The following is a 20,045-nucleotide window of genomic DNA, read 5'->3' on the forward strand; positions in this document are numbered from 1 at the left end:
ACTCAAGTAAAAAATACTTCAAAATAATATTGAAAAGTAAAAGTAGTCATCCAAAAATGTACTCTTCTTCTTTTTCTTTCGGCTTTTCCCTTCAGGGGTCGCCACAGCGAATCAGTTGTCTCCATCTAACCCTGTCCTCTGCATTCTCTGCTCTCACACCAACTACCTTCATGTCCTTATTAACTACATCCATAAACCTCTTTGTTCATCCTCTAGACCTCCTGCCTGGCATATGGAGATTCAGCATCCTTTACAAGTATAAGAGTATTCAATGATAAGCAATGGTATATTTTTTTTCCTCAGCACAACATCATCTATATGAACTGTTATTATAATGTACTCTATTACCATATTGGTCCGAATACAAGACGGCCCTGATTATAAGACGACCCCCTCTTTTTCAAGACTCAAGTTTGAAAAAAGTCTATGCAGTTACTCACAATGTTACTCATGATTTGCGTATTCTCTTCAACGAATACTTTTAATGCTTGTACTTTAGTAATTTTTTGAATGAATACTGTTACTTTTACTTGAGTAATATTACCGTATTGGCCTGTATATAAGATGGCCCTGATTAGAAGACGACCCCCTTTTTCAAGACTCAGGTTTGAAAAAAAGACTTTTTGAACACCAAATTAATTTTTGTACAGAAAATAATTACAGTACATCCGAAACAAATGATTATAGCAATATATCTGAGAGAAAAAGCATGTTATTTTGCCTCATTCAAATCTTAATATCCGAACATTAAAATATGTAAACTAAAGTGCAATCACATTCGTAAATGAACGGCTTCGGGTTTTTGAAACGTAAATAAACCAATCTATTGTGATAAAACAACAAAATTGGAATAACTGCATTAACCATCAAAGTGAAGTCTAACTGTAGTCTTGAAACAAATCTGAATAAGGCAAACACTGCAATAAAATAATGCAAACTGGTTAAACGAGAGTAGCATAGCTCTGTCATGACAGAACATCGCTTCAACGATATCTGGCGCCATCTCGCGTCTTGAATGGAGAGAGTAGCTGAGATATGTCATAACTAGAGCTGAAACGAGTACTCGAGCAACTCGAGTAACTCGAGTTTAAAAACTGATCCGAGTAATTTTATTCACCTCGAGTAATCGTTTATTTTGACAGCTCTAAGCATCACGTTTTGCTAGGACTACTTTTAATGCGGGACAGCGCGCTGTCACGTGCGGAGAGGAAGAGGAAGAAAAAAAAAAAAAACTTACCGCAGCCGACAGCCGCCACAAACGACGCCGACGTTGCTAAATACTAGCCCGCACAATGCTACATTGGTAACAGGCAGCGTCTGGTGCGTCTCATAGTGATCACATGTATGTTGAACTAGATGCCAAATGACAGACTCGGCCGCGTCTGGGCAGCGTTTGTAAACAGCCGCCATCTTAAAGCAGTACAGCGCTAAGCGCTAATAAAGAGCGCTAAGCGCTAATAAATAAGATTAACGTTACTGTCGCTACTAGCTCACGGAACGTTAGCCCTGCGGAGGGCTAGGTTTCAATTAATTAAGACCACTGTTGATGCGTGGCTAACGTGTCTTACATACAGGCTTTAACATAACATAGCATTGTGGAGTGATGAGGGTGTAAAATAAAAACTTAATCATGCTAACTATCAATTTTAGCTCAGTAGTCATTGCTGGATAAAACACCAAGTAGCACTGGTCCCTAATGTGCTCCAATACAGCCTGTATCATTCATTTATTTTGAACACAGCAAAAACTCAAAATCCTATCAGGACTTACAGTTTAGACTAACTTAAAACTTAACTAGAACTTAAAAATGGCTTGACACAAAGAGAAATTCAATTGAAACACTACGAAAAAAATCCTAACTTTTAAGTGATGTGTGTTATCAAGCGTAATGGCATTTTTAGGTAAGATATATATATATATATATATATATTAATAAGATCTAAAAGTTTTTTGAGTGAAAGCAGTGAATTAGTCTTTTTTTTTAATTGAAGTTACATCTGAGATGCAATTGTTGGCTGTTTTCAACAATATACATCGAAAATAAAGACATTGATTGACTGAAAATGGTTCAAGATTACATGAAATGTCTTGTTTTCTCATGTATATGTATAATTGCTCTTCACCTAAAAATATATTTGTTTTATCCGATTACTCGATTAATCGATAGAATTTTCAGTCGATTACTCGATTACTAAAATATTCGATAGCTGCAGCCCTAGTCATAACAGAACATCGCTTCAATGATATCTGGTGCCATCTAGCGTCGTGAATGGGTATAATGTGTAGACAGCGAATATAAGACGACCCCTCTTTTTCAGTCTAATTTCTATGCAAAAAACACCGTCTCATATTCGGGCCAATACGGTACTGTACATGACCACTGTTATTATAATGTACTCTAGTACTGTACATGACCATATTAGGCCAGAAAATACACAAAAGTCATCTCATTCAAATATATAAAGAGCATGAGTGCCCTGTAGTGGAGAAACCATTTCCTACCATGAAATTACAACAATCACATCTCTGGTTTTATGTGGTCTATCGGTGCCAAATAAAAACTGGGAGAGAGGTTGAAATCGAAGCTTTCCAGTAATGTTGACTATGTCAAACAGTTTAATATTTACGGCACTTTAAAGAATTTGAATAAGGACTTCCAACTGCAAGCTTGTGTGTAATTATGTGATCGTCTGATTGGTATAGGGGAAAATGTGATTATTGTGACAGTGCGGTTAAGAAACTGGTAGCGCTACTGTCAGCATTTCTGGCAAAAATAAAGTCGAGTTGTTTTGTTTTTTTAACCTGTCCTGTTCAGCAGCTTGACACAGGTAATAGGAATTTGAGTGTCCTATTGGTCTGAACAGTTTTAATGTATCACATGATATACACTGCTGGGCAAAACCACTGGCACCCCTGCAATTCTGTCAGATAATGAGATAATGCTCAATTTCTCCCAGAAAATGATTGCAATTACAAATGCTTTGGTAGTAATATCTTCATTGATTTTGCTTGCAATTAAAAAAAAAAAAAAAAGAAAATGGGGAAAAAAAAGGGAACTCATTATCATTTTACACAAAATTCAGGCCTGAAAATGGGTCCGGGGTTAAAAAGGTGAGAAGGGTGTGGAGGAAATATGTTCCGGTACACTGTACAACTAGGGCTGTCCCAAACGACTAATTTTCTACCGGTTAGTCAGCAGACTATTTTCCCCCCTTTTTTTCCTCACTAATTTAGCAACGAAATTTTTGATGACGCTTATTAATTCATAAAAGCATTTTGGAACACTTAAATTCTTTATTAAAGAACCAGTAAACACGTAAATAACAACAATAAATCACAAATAAACAATGAGGTCAAATGCTGATAGCATTAACTTGTGCAAAAAAATGGAACGTAAACAGATTCAGAACACTGACTTTGCCTTTCCAACATGATTCAAAACAATTCTTAAAAAAATATCTAGCATTAATATGATAGTATACTACAATATACAATTATAATCAGGGGTGCACATAAGTGGTCCGCATGCGCGCATGCGTACTGGACGTAGACAAATGCGCTGGCCCTCAACGGCTTCCATACGCTTTTGCGTACCGATGGCTGACCACTGTATTTGCGGCGGACACGAGAAAATAACTTCTCAAAATTTTGAAGAGGCAGGCCACACTGAGTAATTACTTTAGTGATGGGACGAAATGAGCCGAGGTTCCGAAGCTTGTGTCGAGCAATGGGAGGGGGGTTTCCACGAAGCTTGTAGCGAGGCACGCTTCATTTCGGCAAAACCCGGAAATGATGACGTGGGAAGCCTCGCCGGCGGCCGGCTGAATCTCGTGAGTGCTTCGGAAGTGATCCAACGTTTGGCGCACATTGCAAAAACAGGACAGACTACGGTATAAATTGGTTGCAAAACGCAATGGCGATCGCCTGTTATCTCACATTTTGTGGATTTCGGGCTCCTGTACTTGTTACATCTGTGCGCAACAGTGCAATATTTTTTCGAGCCTTGTCCTTTGCTTGCGATGGAACCTGCGCGAAAAGAGCGATCCTCCCCTGTATGGGAACATTTTGATTTGATTGCTTTCAATAAGGTAAGGGAGAAAAACTAATTTAATATAAATGTGAGTGTGTGTGTGTACCTATCTGAACCAAACATCAACAGAATGAACAATCCATTAGTGTACTGGGAGGCACAAAAGAATACCTACCCAAATTTATATAAACTGGCACTCACATTTCTCTGCACCCCAGCTTCATCTGTGCCTTGTGAAAGAATATTTTCTAAAGCTGGTGAAATATTTTCCAAAAAAAAAAAAGAAACTGATTAAAGCCAGACACTGTGGGAAAGCTATTATTTCTAAATAAAAATGAATAACAAATTACCCTTAGCACTTGTTGTATTTTGTTCACATACTAAATTACTAACACAAGCACATTCATATCTTTGTCTTAAGCAAATAGCCATTGAATTCTTAACAATGTTGACCTCTTGGGCTTCTAGACCACTTGATGGCGCCATAGGGTAAATGAAGCACCATGAAGCTTTGCTACATGTGCAAACCAATTGGCTGCAAAGCTTCATTGCTTCATGAAGCTTCATTTGGCCATCACTACCTGTGGGGCACGAGGAGGCAGTGCCCCAGCCACTGCATCAATGCGCTAATCCGCCTCAACCACACTCGCAGCGGGCCAGACCTGGAAAGATGCGAGTGCGCCCAGGACGCAGAGTGCCTGGGGGCCAAACGCGCCATCGAGCAGTGTCTACCACGTCAGCACCCGGACGACGGCGACAGGGGGATCGGTTGCATGGAGGCCCGCAGACGTTGCGAGGAGGACAGCCACTGCCACGCTTCCCTGGCCGCGTACCTGTCCTACTGCGGACAGCTGTTCAACGGACGCAAATGCTCTACCAAGTGCAGAGCCACGATCCAGCAGATGCTTTTCATCCCTGACGGGGCACTTCTCAACCGCTGCGTTTGCGACGGTGTGGAGAGGCCTTTCTGCGAGGTGGTCAAGGAGAACATGAGCAAGCTCTGTTCCATCGGGGACCACCACGGCATCAATGCCGATCAGCCGGATGTGGACGACATGTAATTATTACTTCCGTGTTCCCCCACCCCCGTCAAAAGACAGACAGACGACAGAGACGTCACCGGAGCTACCGAAAAAAAGGACTTTTGCTGAAAAGTGGCTACAGGAGGTACCATGGCTAGAAGCAAATGATGCTCGCACGGAAATGCGGTACAAAATGTGCCGTGAGAATCCCAATGTCGCCGATAAGAGCAGCGCATTTTATGTAGGGTCAAAGAATTTCAGCCATCCAAACTTTGAAAAGCACGAAAAAAACAGAGCATGTGGCAATTAAGCAAACTATCGATGTCAAACAGGACCCCACTCGCCCTATGGACAAGTGGCGGAATAAAGGTAATGAACAGCGACATGCACTGACAAACGTGTTTTTGCTCGCATTTTACAAAGCTAAACATGCACGTTCAATGAGGTCTTATGAGGAGGATATCCCACTTTTAAAAAGGCTTGGAGTTAATGTGGGAGCCGCATAATGCCCTTTATTTTGAATTGGTGCTTATTTCTTTACATTTCACTTCAAAGTAATGGCAATTTTGTTGTGCCAGTTGATGTTAATCAAGCATTAATTGTCAATATAATTAATTAAAGTTAACTGGCTCTAAGTAAAGTTTGTCATAAATTTATCGCATCAGGCGGGTCGGCTCTCAAGCTCAATGAGGACCAGGTCACATCTCCAGGTCCTCCTCTGAGAACCTGGGCAAAAAAATTATGTGCACCCCTGATTATAATAGTATTATAACATTGCCAATCAGATTTTTCATAAAGGGTGTCATTTTAAAGCTATTCTTAGTGTAGAATCTGAATTCCAAAGTATGTGGAATTAACTCCAGAAATCGTTATTTAGATGACGAACATGAAATGCTTTTATTTTGAAAGGTTTAGCGCAAGTACGTTCGCTTAACCGCTCACAGTTAGCTTTACACACCGCAAAAAAGCTCTTTTTGTCATTGCATGTGGTGTCAGTTATCTTTTTTTCGTTTGCAAATGCTGTTAACCAGCGACCTTTTAACCGCGTTTAAGTTTGCGTTTTGGACAAGACTGCCAATGTTTTATAGCAGGCTAAAGTAGGTTGTCTTTTTTTCCCCATTAGCCTCAATGTAGCAATGCTAACGTTTACAGTGGTTACTATACATGTTTCCTTATTTTGTATGTTTGAACTTTAATTCTACGTCGTGTTGATAACCAATACACTTCTGTGAAAGGAACTTGGGTCTCATATGCCATCAAAACGCACGTCTCCACGCACGCACAAATGTATGCATGCGACGATAAACGCAGCCGTGAAAATTACCGCCATCATTTTTATTTACCGTGCGATAAATGGACTCACTGCATATCGCGACAGGCTTAACAACTTCAACAAAACATGTCGTTAGTTAGTTAGTTAGATGGACTTACAAACTGGGGGACAGCGCTTTAGGTGTTCATTCACGGCCGACGTGCAGCCAAGCTTGGCATTGAAGGGACAGGACAACAGTGAACCCTCCTTTGTTTCGTTGAAATAAGTTAATGTTTTGGCCACTCTGGTGCGCCTTTTTGGCTTTGTGCCGCTTTCCCCGCTTGCATACCCAGCGTCCGACATTAAATAAAATCTCCCGACCCCCCCCTTAAAAACAATTCTCCTAGGATCTACACAATTCACGTAGGTCACCCTTTTTGACTTCAAAACGGCGAATTTCGCCGAAAGGTGAGAGATTTTCATGCCTGAAAATTACAAAAATGGGCCGGACAAAAGTATTGGCACCCTTTGAAAAATCATGTGATGCTTCTCTAATTTATGTAATTAACATCACCTGTTACTTACCTGTGGCACATAACAGGTAGTGGAAATAACTAAATCACACTTGCAGCCAGTTAAAATGGATTAAAGTTGACTCAACTTCCGTCCTGTGTCCTTGTGTATACCACATTGAGCATGGAGAAAAGAAAGAAGACCAAAGAACTGTCTGAGGACTTGAGAAGCATGCAGTCCGAGGGTACAACAGTGTCAACCCGTACTCTCCGTCGGCGATTGAATGAAAAGGGACTCTATGGTAGGATACTCAGGAAGACCCCAGCTCTGACCCAGAGACATAAAAAAGCCGGGCTGGAGTTTGCCAAAACTTAACTGAGAAAGCCAAAAATGTTTTGGAAGAATATTCCCTAGTCAGATGAGACAAAAGTAGAGCTTTTTGGGAAAAGGCATAAACATAGAGTTTAGAGGAAAAAAAAAAACGTGGCCTTCAAAGAAAAGAACACGGCCCCCCAAAAGTCACACATGGGGGAGGTTCCCTGATGTTTTGGGGTTGCTTTGCTTCCTCTGGCACTGGACTGCTTGACCGTGAGCATGGCATTATGAAGTTTGAAGACTACCAACCAATTTTGCAGCATAATGTAGGACCCAGTGAGAGAAAGCTGGGTCTCCCTCAGAGGTCATGGGTCTTCCAGCAGGACAATGACCCAAAACACATTTCAAAAAGCACTATAAAATGGTTTGAGAGAAAGCACTGGAGATTTCTAAAGTGGCCAGCAATGAGTCCAGACCTGAATCCCATAGAACACCTGTGAAGAGATCTGATAATGGCAGTTTGGAGAAGGCATCCTTCAAATCTCAGACCTGGGGCAGTTGGCCAGTGAAGAATGGTCTAAAATTCCAGCAGAGCATTGTCAGAAACTCATTGATGGACAACGGAAGCGGTTGTTCGCAGTTATTTTGTCTAAAGGTTGTGCTACCAAGAATTAGGCTGAGGGTGCCAATACTTTTGTCCGGGCCATTTTTGGAGTTTTGTGTAAAATGATAATGATTTTATTATTATTATTTTTTTAAATTCTCTTTTGTGTTTTTTCATTGCAAGCAAAATAAATGAAGATAATACTACCAAAGCATTTGTAATTGCAATCATTTTCTGGGAGAAATTGAGCATTATCTAACAGAATTGCAGGGGTGCCAATACTTTTAGCCAGCAGTGTACGCTCATTGTGATTATTCATTGTGTTTCATTTATTAGCAGCGAGCAGGAAGGGGTTACGGGGGGACAGAAAGGAAAATAGAAAACGAGAGAGAGATAGAAGAGAAGAACACACAAAAAGAAATACATTCAACGCCTACAATAACTATGAATATAGTAGTGCTATCGTTAGCTCATTGTAATTCCGGTTGACACCGTGTGGGGGGCCTGATGACCGAGAAGAAGAAGGAAGAAGGGGGGGGCATTAAGTCAAATCTAACACGTATGTATAACAAAAGAGGAAAAATGTTACTGATCTAGTGAAGCTGAAAGTAGCGGAAAGAGTAGCGTTTCTTCACAAATCTACGTACAGTGCCTTGCAAAAGTATTCGGCCCCCTTGAATCTTGCAACCTTTCGCCACATTTCAGGCTTCAAACATAAAGATATGAAATTTAATTTTTTTGTCAAGAATCAACAACAAGTGGGACACAATCGTGAAGTGGAACAACATTTATTGGATAATTTAAACTTTTTTAACAAATAAAAAACTGAAAAGTGGGGCGTGCAATATTATTCGGCCCCTTTACTTTCAGTGCAGCAAACTCACTCCAGAAGTTCAGTGAGGATCTCTGAATGATCCAATGTTGTCCTAAATGACCGATGATGATAAATAGAATCCACCGGTGTGTATTCAAGTCTCCGTATAAATGCACCTGCTCTGTGATAGTCTCAGGGTTCTGTTTAAAGTGCAGAGAGCATTGTGAAAACCAAGGAACACACCAGGCAGGTCCGAGATACTGTTGTGGAGAAGTTTAAAGCCGGATTTGGCTACAAAAAGATTTCCCAAGCTTTAAACATCTCAAGGAGCACTGTGCAAGCCATCATATTGAAATGGAAGGAGCGTCAGACCACTGCAAATCTACCAAGACCCGGCCGTCCTTCCAAACTTTCTTCTCAAACAAGGAGAAAACTGATCAGAGATGCAGCCAAGAGGCCCATGATCACTCTGGATGAACTGCAGAGATCTACAGCTGAGGTGGGAGAGTCTGTCCATAGGACAACAATCAGTCGTACACTGCACAAATCTGGCCTTTATGGAAGAGTGGCAAGAAGAAAGCCATTTCTCAAAGATATCCATAAAAAGTCTCGTTTAAAGTTTGCCACAAGCCACCTGGGAGACACACCAAACATGTGGAAGAAGGTGCTCTGGTCAGATGAAACCAAAATTGAACTTTTTGGCCACAATGCAAAATGATATGTTTGGCGTAAAAGCAACACAGCTCATCACCCTGAACACACCATCCCCACTGTCAAACATGGTGGTGGCAGCATCATGGTTTGGGCCTGCTTTTCTTCAGCAGGGACAGGGAAGATGGTTAAAATTGACGGGAAGATGGATGCAGCCAAATACAGGAACATTCTGGAAGAAAACCTGTTGGTATCTGCACAAGACCTGAGACTGGGACGGAGATTTATCTTCCAACAGGACAATGATCCAAAACATAAAGCCAAATCTACAATGGAATGGTTAAAAAATAAACGTATCCAGGTGTTAGAATGGCCAAGTCAAAGTCCAGACCTGAATCCAATCGAGAATCTGTGGAAATAGCTGAAGACTGCTGTTCACAAACACTCTCCATCCAAGCTCACTGAGCTCGAGCTGTTTTGCAAGGAAGAATGGGCAAGAATGTCAGTCTCTCGATGTGCAAAACTGATAGAAACATACCCCAAGCGACTTGCAGCTGTAATTGGAGCAAAAGGTGGCGCTACAAAGTATTAACGCAAGGGGGCCGAATAATATTGCACGCCCCACTTTTCAGTTTTTTATTTGTTAAAATTTTTTAAATCATCCAATAAATTTTGTTCCACTTCACGATTGTGTCCCACTTGTTGTTGATTCTTGACAAAAAATTAAAATTTTATATCTTTATGTTTGAAGCCTGAAATGTGGCGAAAGGTTGCAAGGTTCAAGGGGCCGAATACTTTTGCAAGGCACTGTAAGTAAAAAGTTTAGAGTGGTAAAACTACTCTTAGGAATACATTTTTCTTCAAAAGTTACTCAACAAAATGTACCACAGCTTTTCTGGCAGCTGCCACCTGGGTGCAGATAAGGGGGGCTTGCTCACTTATGGTGAACCCTCTGGGTCTGAATGGGCACCGCAGACAACAGCTGAAGCCATTATGTAACCCAGATGACAGGGGAAAGAGTGCTCTACAAATATAACTGCCCGTCATTCATAAGCCAATCAAAATGTCGCCACAGCGTACATAATAAAAAGTGAATTGTGTCACCACGACACAAACACTCACTCATGTGTACACAACAGTCCCAGTTTTGGGTGCGTATACACGTTGAGGAATGGCCTGCACTGAAGCTAGTCAATGCAATGTTCATTATGTAACAACCCGCCAAAGAGCTGGATGACCTAATGACCTAAAAGTTGAACGCTGCCGTTTGTGACGCTCATAAAAGGTGGAAAGGGCGTCACAGAAGCGGATGTCTGGTTGGAGTGCGGCAGTTTTGAGTTTGGGGATCGTTTTATCGATCCACCAATGCCACACGTGTCTAATGTACTGTGGCCATCACAAAAATGCAATGCTGCATTCACACCGGCCGCGTTATTTTCTCGTCGTGTGATGAGTTTCTATAGGAAGTCAATGTAATCGTGCCTGGAAGGGCGGCAGGCGGCCTCGTGACCGGCGTCACCAATTTGACCAGACAGGTCGCATCCCGTGATGTCACATGATAAATTTTCACACCAACAGATTTAAGCGACGACAAGGAAGCAGTCAATCAAATATGTTTTCTTGTTCACATGAATTCAGCATCCTTTAACATCCAGTCAACAAAAGTCCAAATAAAGAAAGAAAAAATAGGACTACAAGAATAGGTAAAATACATCGAGAATGAAGTCAAACATTGCAATATTACGAGAGAAAAATTATAATATTCTGAGATTCGAGTCATAAAATTATTAGAATGATGTCATACATTGTAATATTACAACATTACAATTAATAATACTACGAGAGAAAAATCAATATGATGAGATTAGTCTTTTTGTTGCTTCTTTTTACGTTAAGTGAACCGGAATTTGTTTGGTTTCCTGGGCTTAGACTTATGGCGACATCAGGTCACAAAACTGCTTTTGTCGTTGTCACCTGATTGTTTAACTTTGGTCTGAACGCAGCATTACTGTATCTTTTTCTACCACCAGATTTCAATTGCACTAAAAATGCTGTTAGCTAATGCTAACATACTGTACACTGTATTGTTCCTTGAGTACTTACGGCATGAGACTGAGTTTCCCTCCTGATTTGACGCCTTCCCTCTTCTGGACATAATTTGCCGGAATGGTTCCCTCTCTTCCCACAATGTTCCTTGCTTTGTACCAGTTAGGATCCTGATAAAACATACTCTATTAATTCGATCTTAACAAACTCCATAATCAAAATTAGCAGGCGCCTGGTTACTCTGGTAACGCCGATGATGGTCAGCACGTCTCCTTTGCAGAAGGGTAGGTCCTGCTCATTGGCCGTCTGGAAGTTGTACTTGGCTACGCACTCAGTGCCCGTTGACCACGGTGCCTGCGACACAAAGCAAAGATCTAATAAGTACTACTTGAAAATCTGTAGGTAGAAACGCGTTTTCCATGTAAATGGCCTCATCAGTTCCAAGCCCCCCCAAATTCAGACATAAATCTTTTATAATGCATAAAAATGCATTAAAACATGTAACAGATATATGTTAAAATTAGATTATTGCACAATAAACATCAAATCTGAGTTATGCGTTATGTAAAAAACTAAGAGTAAAGTATAAAATAATGTAAAGCTGTCGGAACATGTGGACGCTGGGATACACAGATACACATACAGTAGAGGTCCCTCTTAGCCAATTGGATGCCAGGAATGCTAGGCAATAGCCAATGGCAGATCAGCTCTCAGTATGGTACGTTCAGTAAACTGGGCGCTGCAAGTACCATCCATACTGTATTTTTGACTTTGGTATCCTGAAATTTCCTTCTTAACTAGAGGCAATATTTTCCAGTTGAAGTGTGTCTTAACCTGAAAATTCCGTATGTAGAGATGTTTGTAAGTAGAGGTACCACTGTAATAAAGTTCCTTTACATTATCCACAGTATATGCACTAGAGGAGTTCCAAAAAATCGATTATTATATGCATCGCGATTCGACACGTGACGATTCGATTACGATTCATAAAGGTTCAAAAACGATGATGTTCCCTCATAACTTTATGGCAGCCGCTCGTAGCAGAACGAAATTCAAGACACGTCTGCTGCCCGGGCACCGTTAACTGGCGCACGTACGTTATGATAGATGCTGCTGGTTACTGACAGAGAGATTTACTCCTTTTTAAAAGACTGGAAATATATTTGTGGATGAGACAGGCAGGGCCAGAAGCGCGACCCGTCAGTCACGCTTTTGTGCCAAAGTTATTTTTTAGAGCAAGAGGGGAAGAGAGATAGTTTGTTGCTCCTTGTCTTTTAGATGTCCAGCAGTAGTTTTAAGGCATTTCAATTGAAAACTGTCCTGTGTGTGTTGCTAAGACCCGTGTGCATCTATAAGAGGTGAATACACGAACCCTCTTGTACTGTTTAGCCTTTATTGTTGTTGTTTTTGAGATGTTAATAGTTAGCCCCAAGCGCTAAGCTAATTAGCTAACGTGTATTCATATGCAGAACGTGTAAAACCATGTTTAACTATAGCGGTAACACTACAAACATGCGAAATAGTACAGAAATCTGTTAAAACAAAGTATATTGGTTAAAAAAAAAAAAAAGTCTTATTTCTAAAGACACTTTGTTTCCAGAAATGTGGAATTCATTCCACCTGTGTAACTTTTATTGTATTGTTGAGAGAAATAAGTACTCCCTTTAAAATGGTTAATGTTTTTGCACTTTCTTGTAAAAATAAATAAATAAAAAAGCAGCTTAAGGGCAGCTTTTGTTGTATGGGCATGTTTCCATCCTTCCTGTTGAATCATTAGAATATTTTAAATAAATAATGGACATAAATTTGTTTGGCTACTGTATTAATTAGTAATGTACGATGCATCGACAATCGAGATAATTGTGATAGTCGCGATAACCGCGATCACCGTCGATACCGTGATCATCGTTCAATAATCGAATCGTAGCACCCTGAATCGACAAGTGTGATGTGACTTACGTGGATCCCAGACATAATGAGAGGAAATGGGCAACAGGTGTCCTCAGGCAGGTAACGCTCACTGTTCAGTTGGTACCATCAGAGCTGTGACAAGAAAAAACACAAGCGTTAGATATGCGGCCAAAAATCAAGTGTAATTATTAGTAAATACATGGAATTTGATCAAATTCTGATGCCATACGCTTCCCACATTAGATTGTGGCTTCCAAACCGCTTAGGAATTAAGCATAATCCATCCGTCTAGGATGCTTGAAACATGATCACTCAATGCCAGCCATCCCAGTAGAAATGGATTTCATGTATATCACTGTTAATTGCAGTGAATTAGTTAAAGCAGGGTGTAAAAAAAAAACATACAGTGCGCATTCATCCATTTCCTACTCCGCTAAACCAACTTGTGAGAAACTGACATGATCATTAATAATAGCAACATACAGTAATTACCGTAGTTTCCAGACTATAAGCCACTCTAAGCTGCACCCACCAAATTTGACAAGAAAACTATTTGTTGTGTATAAACAGATCTGGACAATAATCTGCAGGTACTTCAACTGTTAGCTCGTTACATCAGCAAAAGATAAATAACACATGGTCTCTAAAAGATTGATGGCCCCTGTTCTAAAGCATCTCACTTGCACTAGTCAGGCGAACAGGAAGTTGCAAGCTGAGCAAAGAGGAGGAAGTCACAGAGTCATTTTTTCCATCACTCTGCATGAAACTGGGAGGGGCCAATGAAAATGTCCGTACTCACAGAGCAACGCAATACATTTTTAAAAGAGTAGTTTTTTGACTAGCATGAAGCGTTCACTGAAAAGAACGTTGATGACTGCGCTAAGGTCGCCACATCCTGTGTTGACACAGGAACTAGCCTGGTTGTAGATAACAGCTGTGTATTAGCCTAGGCCAACCGTCTCGAGTCACAGCCACTCACAGCCGCATTGTATGGCTGAAGAGGGCTATTCTTAACCATATTTGCTTCGCGGAATGCCTTAAGAGCCCATGAAGCAACAGGCTGCATCACATCTCAATTTAATCAAGAGCTACTCAGTACTCAAGAGTGCAGAAACACACCACTGAATTATTGTTAAAAACGGCCCTCACACGGATGGTAATCATAGTGATAGAGCTCAGAAACGGTTTTCACTTCAAAATAGTACTGTGGGAAACTTAAAGCCATGCTGTACTGAACATATTTAAAAAGCATGAGTTTACTTTAAATTAACGTATTGTGATTAAGTTCATTATTTTCTGTAATGTACTGATAACCATTAGACTTTCATATATTTTAGATTCATTACACACAACTGAAGTAGTGTGGCTGTGGCTCGTGGCCCGGGTGGGCGGGCGGGGATGGATGTAGGCGTGGGGTTGGTGATGCGTCCCCTCCTGCCATCCCTGAAGGCCGGTTGATGGGCGCGCGGGTGGCCCGGGGGACCACCCTGGGTCCCGGGGGGGGGGGACGGTGGCTCTCCTTTGCTGGGCGGCGGGAGGAGGGATGGGCTGCGCATGGCCCCCCCATCCCCCCACCCGCCCTCCCTCCCCGGGCTGGCTGGGTGGGGGCTGTGGCCCTCCGCCCGTCTGCGTGGCTGTCGCGCGCCCGGTGGGGCTTGCGTGCTGCTGGATGTGGTAGGGCATGCTCGGGTTGGGGGTTCCGGTGCCGGGATTGGCGATGCGGCGGCGTAGGGTTGGTCGCCAACGGGCTTACACTCATAAGAGATTCACACGATTACTGGGTTCTAGATCACAGAACTGATTTGTGTACACTCTACCCCTTTCAATCACTTAGCTTATAGTCTTATAGACACCCCCACCCCCATTCTCCTCTTTCACTGGCCAATAGGCCCCCACATGGTGTAAACCGGAAATACATCTCGCTGACGATAGCACCAGCATATTAGTAACTAGTTTAGATGTTCAATGTATTTCTTGTTGTTGTTTGTGTATGTGTTTCTTTTCTTTCTTCTCTGGTATTTCTTTTCCTCTGTCCCTCCATAATCCCTTCCTGTTCGCTGCTTTGTCATAATAAAAAGGTATTTTGAATGATCACAATGGGAGTATGTCAGACTCTCAATGTGAAACATTAAAACTGTTCAGAATCCGGGCACTTAGACTTCCATTCTCTGTGTCAAACAGCTGAACAGGACAGGTTTAAAAAAAAAAAAAAAAAAAAAGTAGTTCAAGCCTTTTATTGTTTTAATATTGATGATTTTGGCAAAAAAGTCAAGAAAAAACAAAATCCTATCTAAAAAAAATAACATTTCATCAGACCAAGACAAAAAAGTGTTTTTTAATACAAAAAAAGTCAACCTTCAATTAATTATATCAGCTATGCATTTAATACTTGGTCGGAAATCCTTTTGCAGAAATGACTGCTTCAATGCGGCGTGGCATGGAGGCAATCAGCCTGTGGCACTGCTGAGGTGTTATGGAGGCCCAGGATGCTTCAATAGCGGCCTTAAGCTCATCCACAGTGTTGGGTCTGGTGTCGCTAAACTTCTTCTTAACAATATCCTACAGATTCTCTATGGGGTTCAGGTCAGGAGAGTTGGCAGGCCAATTGAGCACAGTAATGCCGTGGTCCATAAATCATTTACCAGTGGTTTTCGCACTGTGAGCACGTGCCAGTCCTGCTGAAAAATGAAATCATCTTCTTCATAAAGCTTTTCAGCAGATGGACGCATGAAGTGCTCCAAAATCTCCTGATAGCCAGCTGCATTGACCCTGCCCTTGATAAAACACAGTAGAACATAGGTGTCAAACCAATTCCACAAAGGGCCAAGTGGGTGCTGGATTTTGTTCTAACAGACACCGCGCAAACAGTTTAACCAATGAATCTTCTGTTGAAACCTGACAAAGTTTAACTGATTACCCATGTACGAGATCAGACTGGTCAAAAGGTGTCCTCTTCATTGGTTGGAAAGAAAACCTGCACCCACTTGGCCCTTTATGGAGTCAGTTTTTGACACCAGTGCAGTAGACTAACACCAGCAGCTGACATGGCACCCCAGACCATCACTGACTGTGGGTACTTGACACTGGACTTCAGGCATTTTGGCATTTCCTTCTCCCCAGGCTTCCTCCAAACTCTGGCACCTTGATTTCCGAATGACATGCAAAATTTGCTTTCATCTGAAAAAAGTACTTTGGACCACTGAGCAACAGTCCAGTGCTGCTTCCCTGTAGCCCAGGTCAGGCGCTTCTGCCGCTGTTTCAGGTTCAAAAGTGGCTTGACCTGGGGAATGCAGCACCTGTTGCTAAGCCTGTCGCAATATGCAATAATTCTATTTATCGACCGGTAAATAAAAATGAAGGTGGTAATTTTTCCGCTGCGACTTATCGCCTCGCATGCACGTGCATGTGCGCGTGCAGCAGACATGCTGTTAAAAGTTCGGTTTCCTTGTTACTAACTACGCAAAATGCATCTTTGTTCCGGGTCCGGCAAAAAATAGCGCCGGAGTCAATCTGTTCCCATTATATCCTATTGTTCAACGTATACCGGCTGCGTCAGTGCTCCGGATTGACTGCGGGGTATCTCCACTGTGCCGGAGCCCGCCGGATGGTTCAGGCTTTTTACTGGAGATGCAGCCGTCAAAATGGGCGGAGCCGGGCCTGGAGTCAATAGCCCAATTGCTTATTCACGATCTAACCAGCGAACATGGACTACGAACGCTCCATTATGGAGGTGGAAAGTCACAAAGTGATTTATGATGCAGCAGATCATCATTATACGGGCAACATTAAAAAGGAAGCTGTATGGTGTCCTATTATGTGTGGTTTTCTGGCAATGATATCAAACACACGACGTGCTGACAACTGTTTTTTATTAACACACGGCGCTAAGAACACTTCCTCAACCTGTGGCTCTCAGAAGTCGGCAGGCTGTGTCTCTATCTCACTGCCGCGTCACATGAACAAAACAACATCACCGTTGCGTTCAGGGTGCCTTGGAAAACATACAATCAGATTATTACACATGGAACGCCATAGCAGAAGCTATGAGGGGAAAAGTTTTCATTTGCTTAAATACTTGTAAGTTATTAAGTGCAATTTATTTTCTTGAAAAAGACATTTTATTTATTCTGTGTTTCTGTGCGGTATTAATATTGTTGTCTTTTACTTAAAAGAGGCATGTCTATTGTTTTTAGTTGTGATTTCTTAAAAACTATTTTTGAATTTAAGAGTAAACATTTATCGCGTTTAAATGGGTGTACTTGATCTATTAATATATACTGTATTCTCACTGTCATTGTAAAATGGTTTTTAAAAAATATAAAAAAAATTGGGGCGGGGGGGGCGCAATAATATCACATATCGCAGTAATTTATGAGATAAATTATCGCACACTAAAATTTGTTATCGCGACAGGCCTACCTGTAGCCCATTTCCAGCACACGCCTATGCACTGTGGCTCTGGATAGTTCTACTTTAGACTCAGTCCACTGTTTCTGTAGGTCCCCCAAGGTCTGAAATCGGCCCTTCTCCACAATCTTTCTAAGGGTGCGGTCACCTCTTCTGGTTGTGCAGCGTTTCCTGCCACACTTTTTCCTTCCCACAGACTTCCCACTGAGGTGCCTTGATACAGCACTCTGGGAACAGGCTATTCGCTCAGAAATTTCTTTCTGTGTCTTAGTCTCTTGCTTCAGGGTGCCAATGATGGCCTTCTGGACAGCAGTCAGGTTGGCAGTCTTGCCCTTGATTGGGGTTTTGAGTAATGAACCAGGCTGGGAGTTTTTAAAAGCCTCAGGAATCTTTCTCAGGGGTTTTGAGTTCATTCGTTGATTCAGATGATTAGGTTAGTAGCTTCTTTAGAGTACCTTTTCATGATATGTTAATTTTTTGAGATAGGGATTTTTGGTTTTTCTTGACTTGTTTTGCCAAAATCATCAATATTAAAACAATAAAAGGCTTGAACTACTTCAGTTGTGTGTAATGAATCTAAAATATATGAAAGTCTAATGTTTATCAGTACATTACAGAAAATAACGAACTTTATCACAAAATGCTAATTTTTTTGGAAAGGACCTATATACGTGGTGACTTTACTGTCTATTACTACAGTGCTCAGAGTTAAGGTACCACAACAGGTTAAAATAGCATATATGCGCTTTTTTTTCCTGTAACAATGATGCAGAAAGATAATTTGAGAGTTTGACAGATCACTAAAATTTCCTCAAAAACAGTTCAATGGTGTTGATTTAAGCTGTTCTTTGACCATTCAGTTGAAATTTTATGTAGAGTTAAAGATACAACAAAAAGAATTACACATGCATGTAGACATGTGCCGATTAGCATTTTGAATGTATACTGTTGTATGAAAACGTCAAGATTTCAAAACCGCAAACATTTCCCGTCATACCGTCCTGACGGTATTCGCTATTTTTCATGTCCCGGAAATACATGGAGAAATCCCTTGCTAGCAGCCGCATGGCTAAACCCTCCCCCACCTGTTGTTTCTCAGTGTCAGTGAGTCAGCTGTGCAACACGACGGCTGGAGGAGGTGAAACTCCTGAACTTTTCCCGTATTGAAGAAAACGAAATCGCTGGAATAGGAATACTTCTGCTCCAGAAAAGTTACAGACGGCCACGGTTTAGATAAGGAGAGCCAACTGACATGGAAAACATGTTTGTGGAGGGTGGCTGCCGAGGAGGCAATACCTCCAATATGATTTCACATTTATACAAAATTAAAGGTTAGTAAACACTGCCATGAACGTTTCCCACCAGCTACGAGAGTTAACTCCAGCATGTTTAGTGTGTCTATCGATGGTAAAACATTTAGTTTTTTTTCTCTCTCTGGCAACTATCTGTTTTGAGAAAGAGTGTATAACGTAAACATGATACGAGTCATACACACGTGTTTTTATGGAAAAAAAAAAAATTCTAATTTTTTTTTGTCCTGATGGTAATTTTGTTGAGTTGTGGCTGTAGGTTTAGGCTCGCCTAAATGACTGCATTTATTTAAATTTTATTTAGAATAGTTTTTTTTTTTTTTTTTTTTTAACATTTATTTTAACTTAACATTATACTTATGTTCCAAATTTCTAATAGGTTTTGAAAAATAAAAATCCTGTTCAATGGTATTTTTTTTCTTTTTTCTTCTTCAAACCCAGATATCTCAAAGTAACATATTTTTTTTAGTTGTAATTGCAATACCGTGATACCAAAACCGTGATATTTTGGCTTAAACTTATCATACTGTCACAATCTCATACTGGCACATGCCTACATGCATGTTGGAATACAAAACACACATCAATCTAAAACACTGTCAGCGTCATGTTGAATTTTGGGTTACCGAAAAGTAAGTGACTCAAGAATGTCCCGAAATGAATCTAGGACGTGTCTCCAAATCAACATGAAGTACCCTGTAAATGCCCTAAAATGAACAGGAATTTACCTGTAAATGCCCACAAAAGCCTGTGAGCTCACATATACACACTATTATAATGGAAGATTTTGGTAGCAACCTGTTGGTTCGGTTCCTTTTTCTTTTTTTTAACAGTGACACCTTTTTAAAACGATATATCGATTCTTGGTGGGAGTATCTGAATATATCACTATTTGTCAGATTCGTGTTTTGTCATATTGAAGATTTTTTTCTTTTTCCAATTTGTGGGGAAAAAAATGGAACTGACACAGGACAGCAACAAGATAAAATAACTTTCCCCATAGACTTCATAATATTAGGACTCTCCCCCTCTGGAATCAGTGGCGAAAAAGCTTTGATTCTGCCGAGAGCAATTCTTGATTCCGCAACTTGAAAGTTGTTTTTCTGTGGGAAGTGAAAAACAACCTGAAATAAAAAGTTACAAAACAAATTAAAGCAATAATGATGTAAA

At 41.0% G+C, this 20,045-nt stretch overlaps 1 protein-coding gene across 2 annotated transcripts in view; it reads right to left on the minus strand.

The window, feature by feature from the left end:
- The window catches only part of LOC130911174 (tyrosine-protein kinase CSK), a 95,250-nt gene that overhangs the window by 32,880 nt on the left and 42,325 nt on the right, over positions 1-20,045 (minus strand). For both annotated transcript variants that reach the window (XM_057829093.1, XM_057829007.1), the window contains exons 2-4: positions 13,207-13,290; positions 11,488-11,601; positions 11,305-11,417 (exon numbers count right to left, since the gene is read on the minus strand). In XM_057829093.1, coding sequence (XP_057685076.1) covers positions 11,305-11,417; positions 11,488-11,601; positions 13,207-13,221 — 242 coding nt within the window. In that variant the 5' untranslated portion in view covers positions 13,222-13,290. The remainder of the gene's footprint in view (positions 1-11,304; positions 11,418-11,487; positions 11,602-13,206; positions 13,291-20,045) is intronic.

The sequence above is a fragment of the Corythoichthys intestinalis genome, chromosome 1, assembly GCF_030265065.1.
Source record: "Corythoichthys intestinalis isolate RoL2023-P3 chromosome 1, ASM3026506v1, whole genome shotgun sequence".
Lineage (NCBI taxonomy): Eukaryota > Metazoa > Chordata > Actinopteri > Syngnathiformes > Syngnathidae > Corythoichthys > Corythoichthys intestinalis.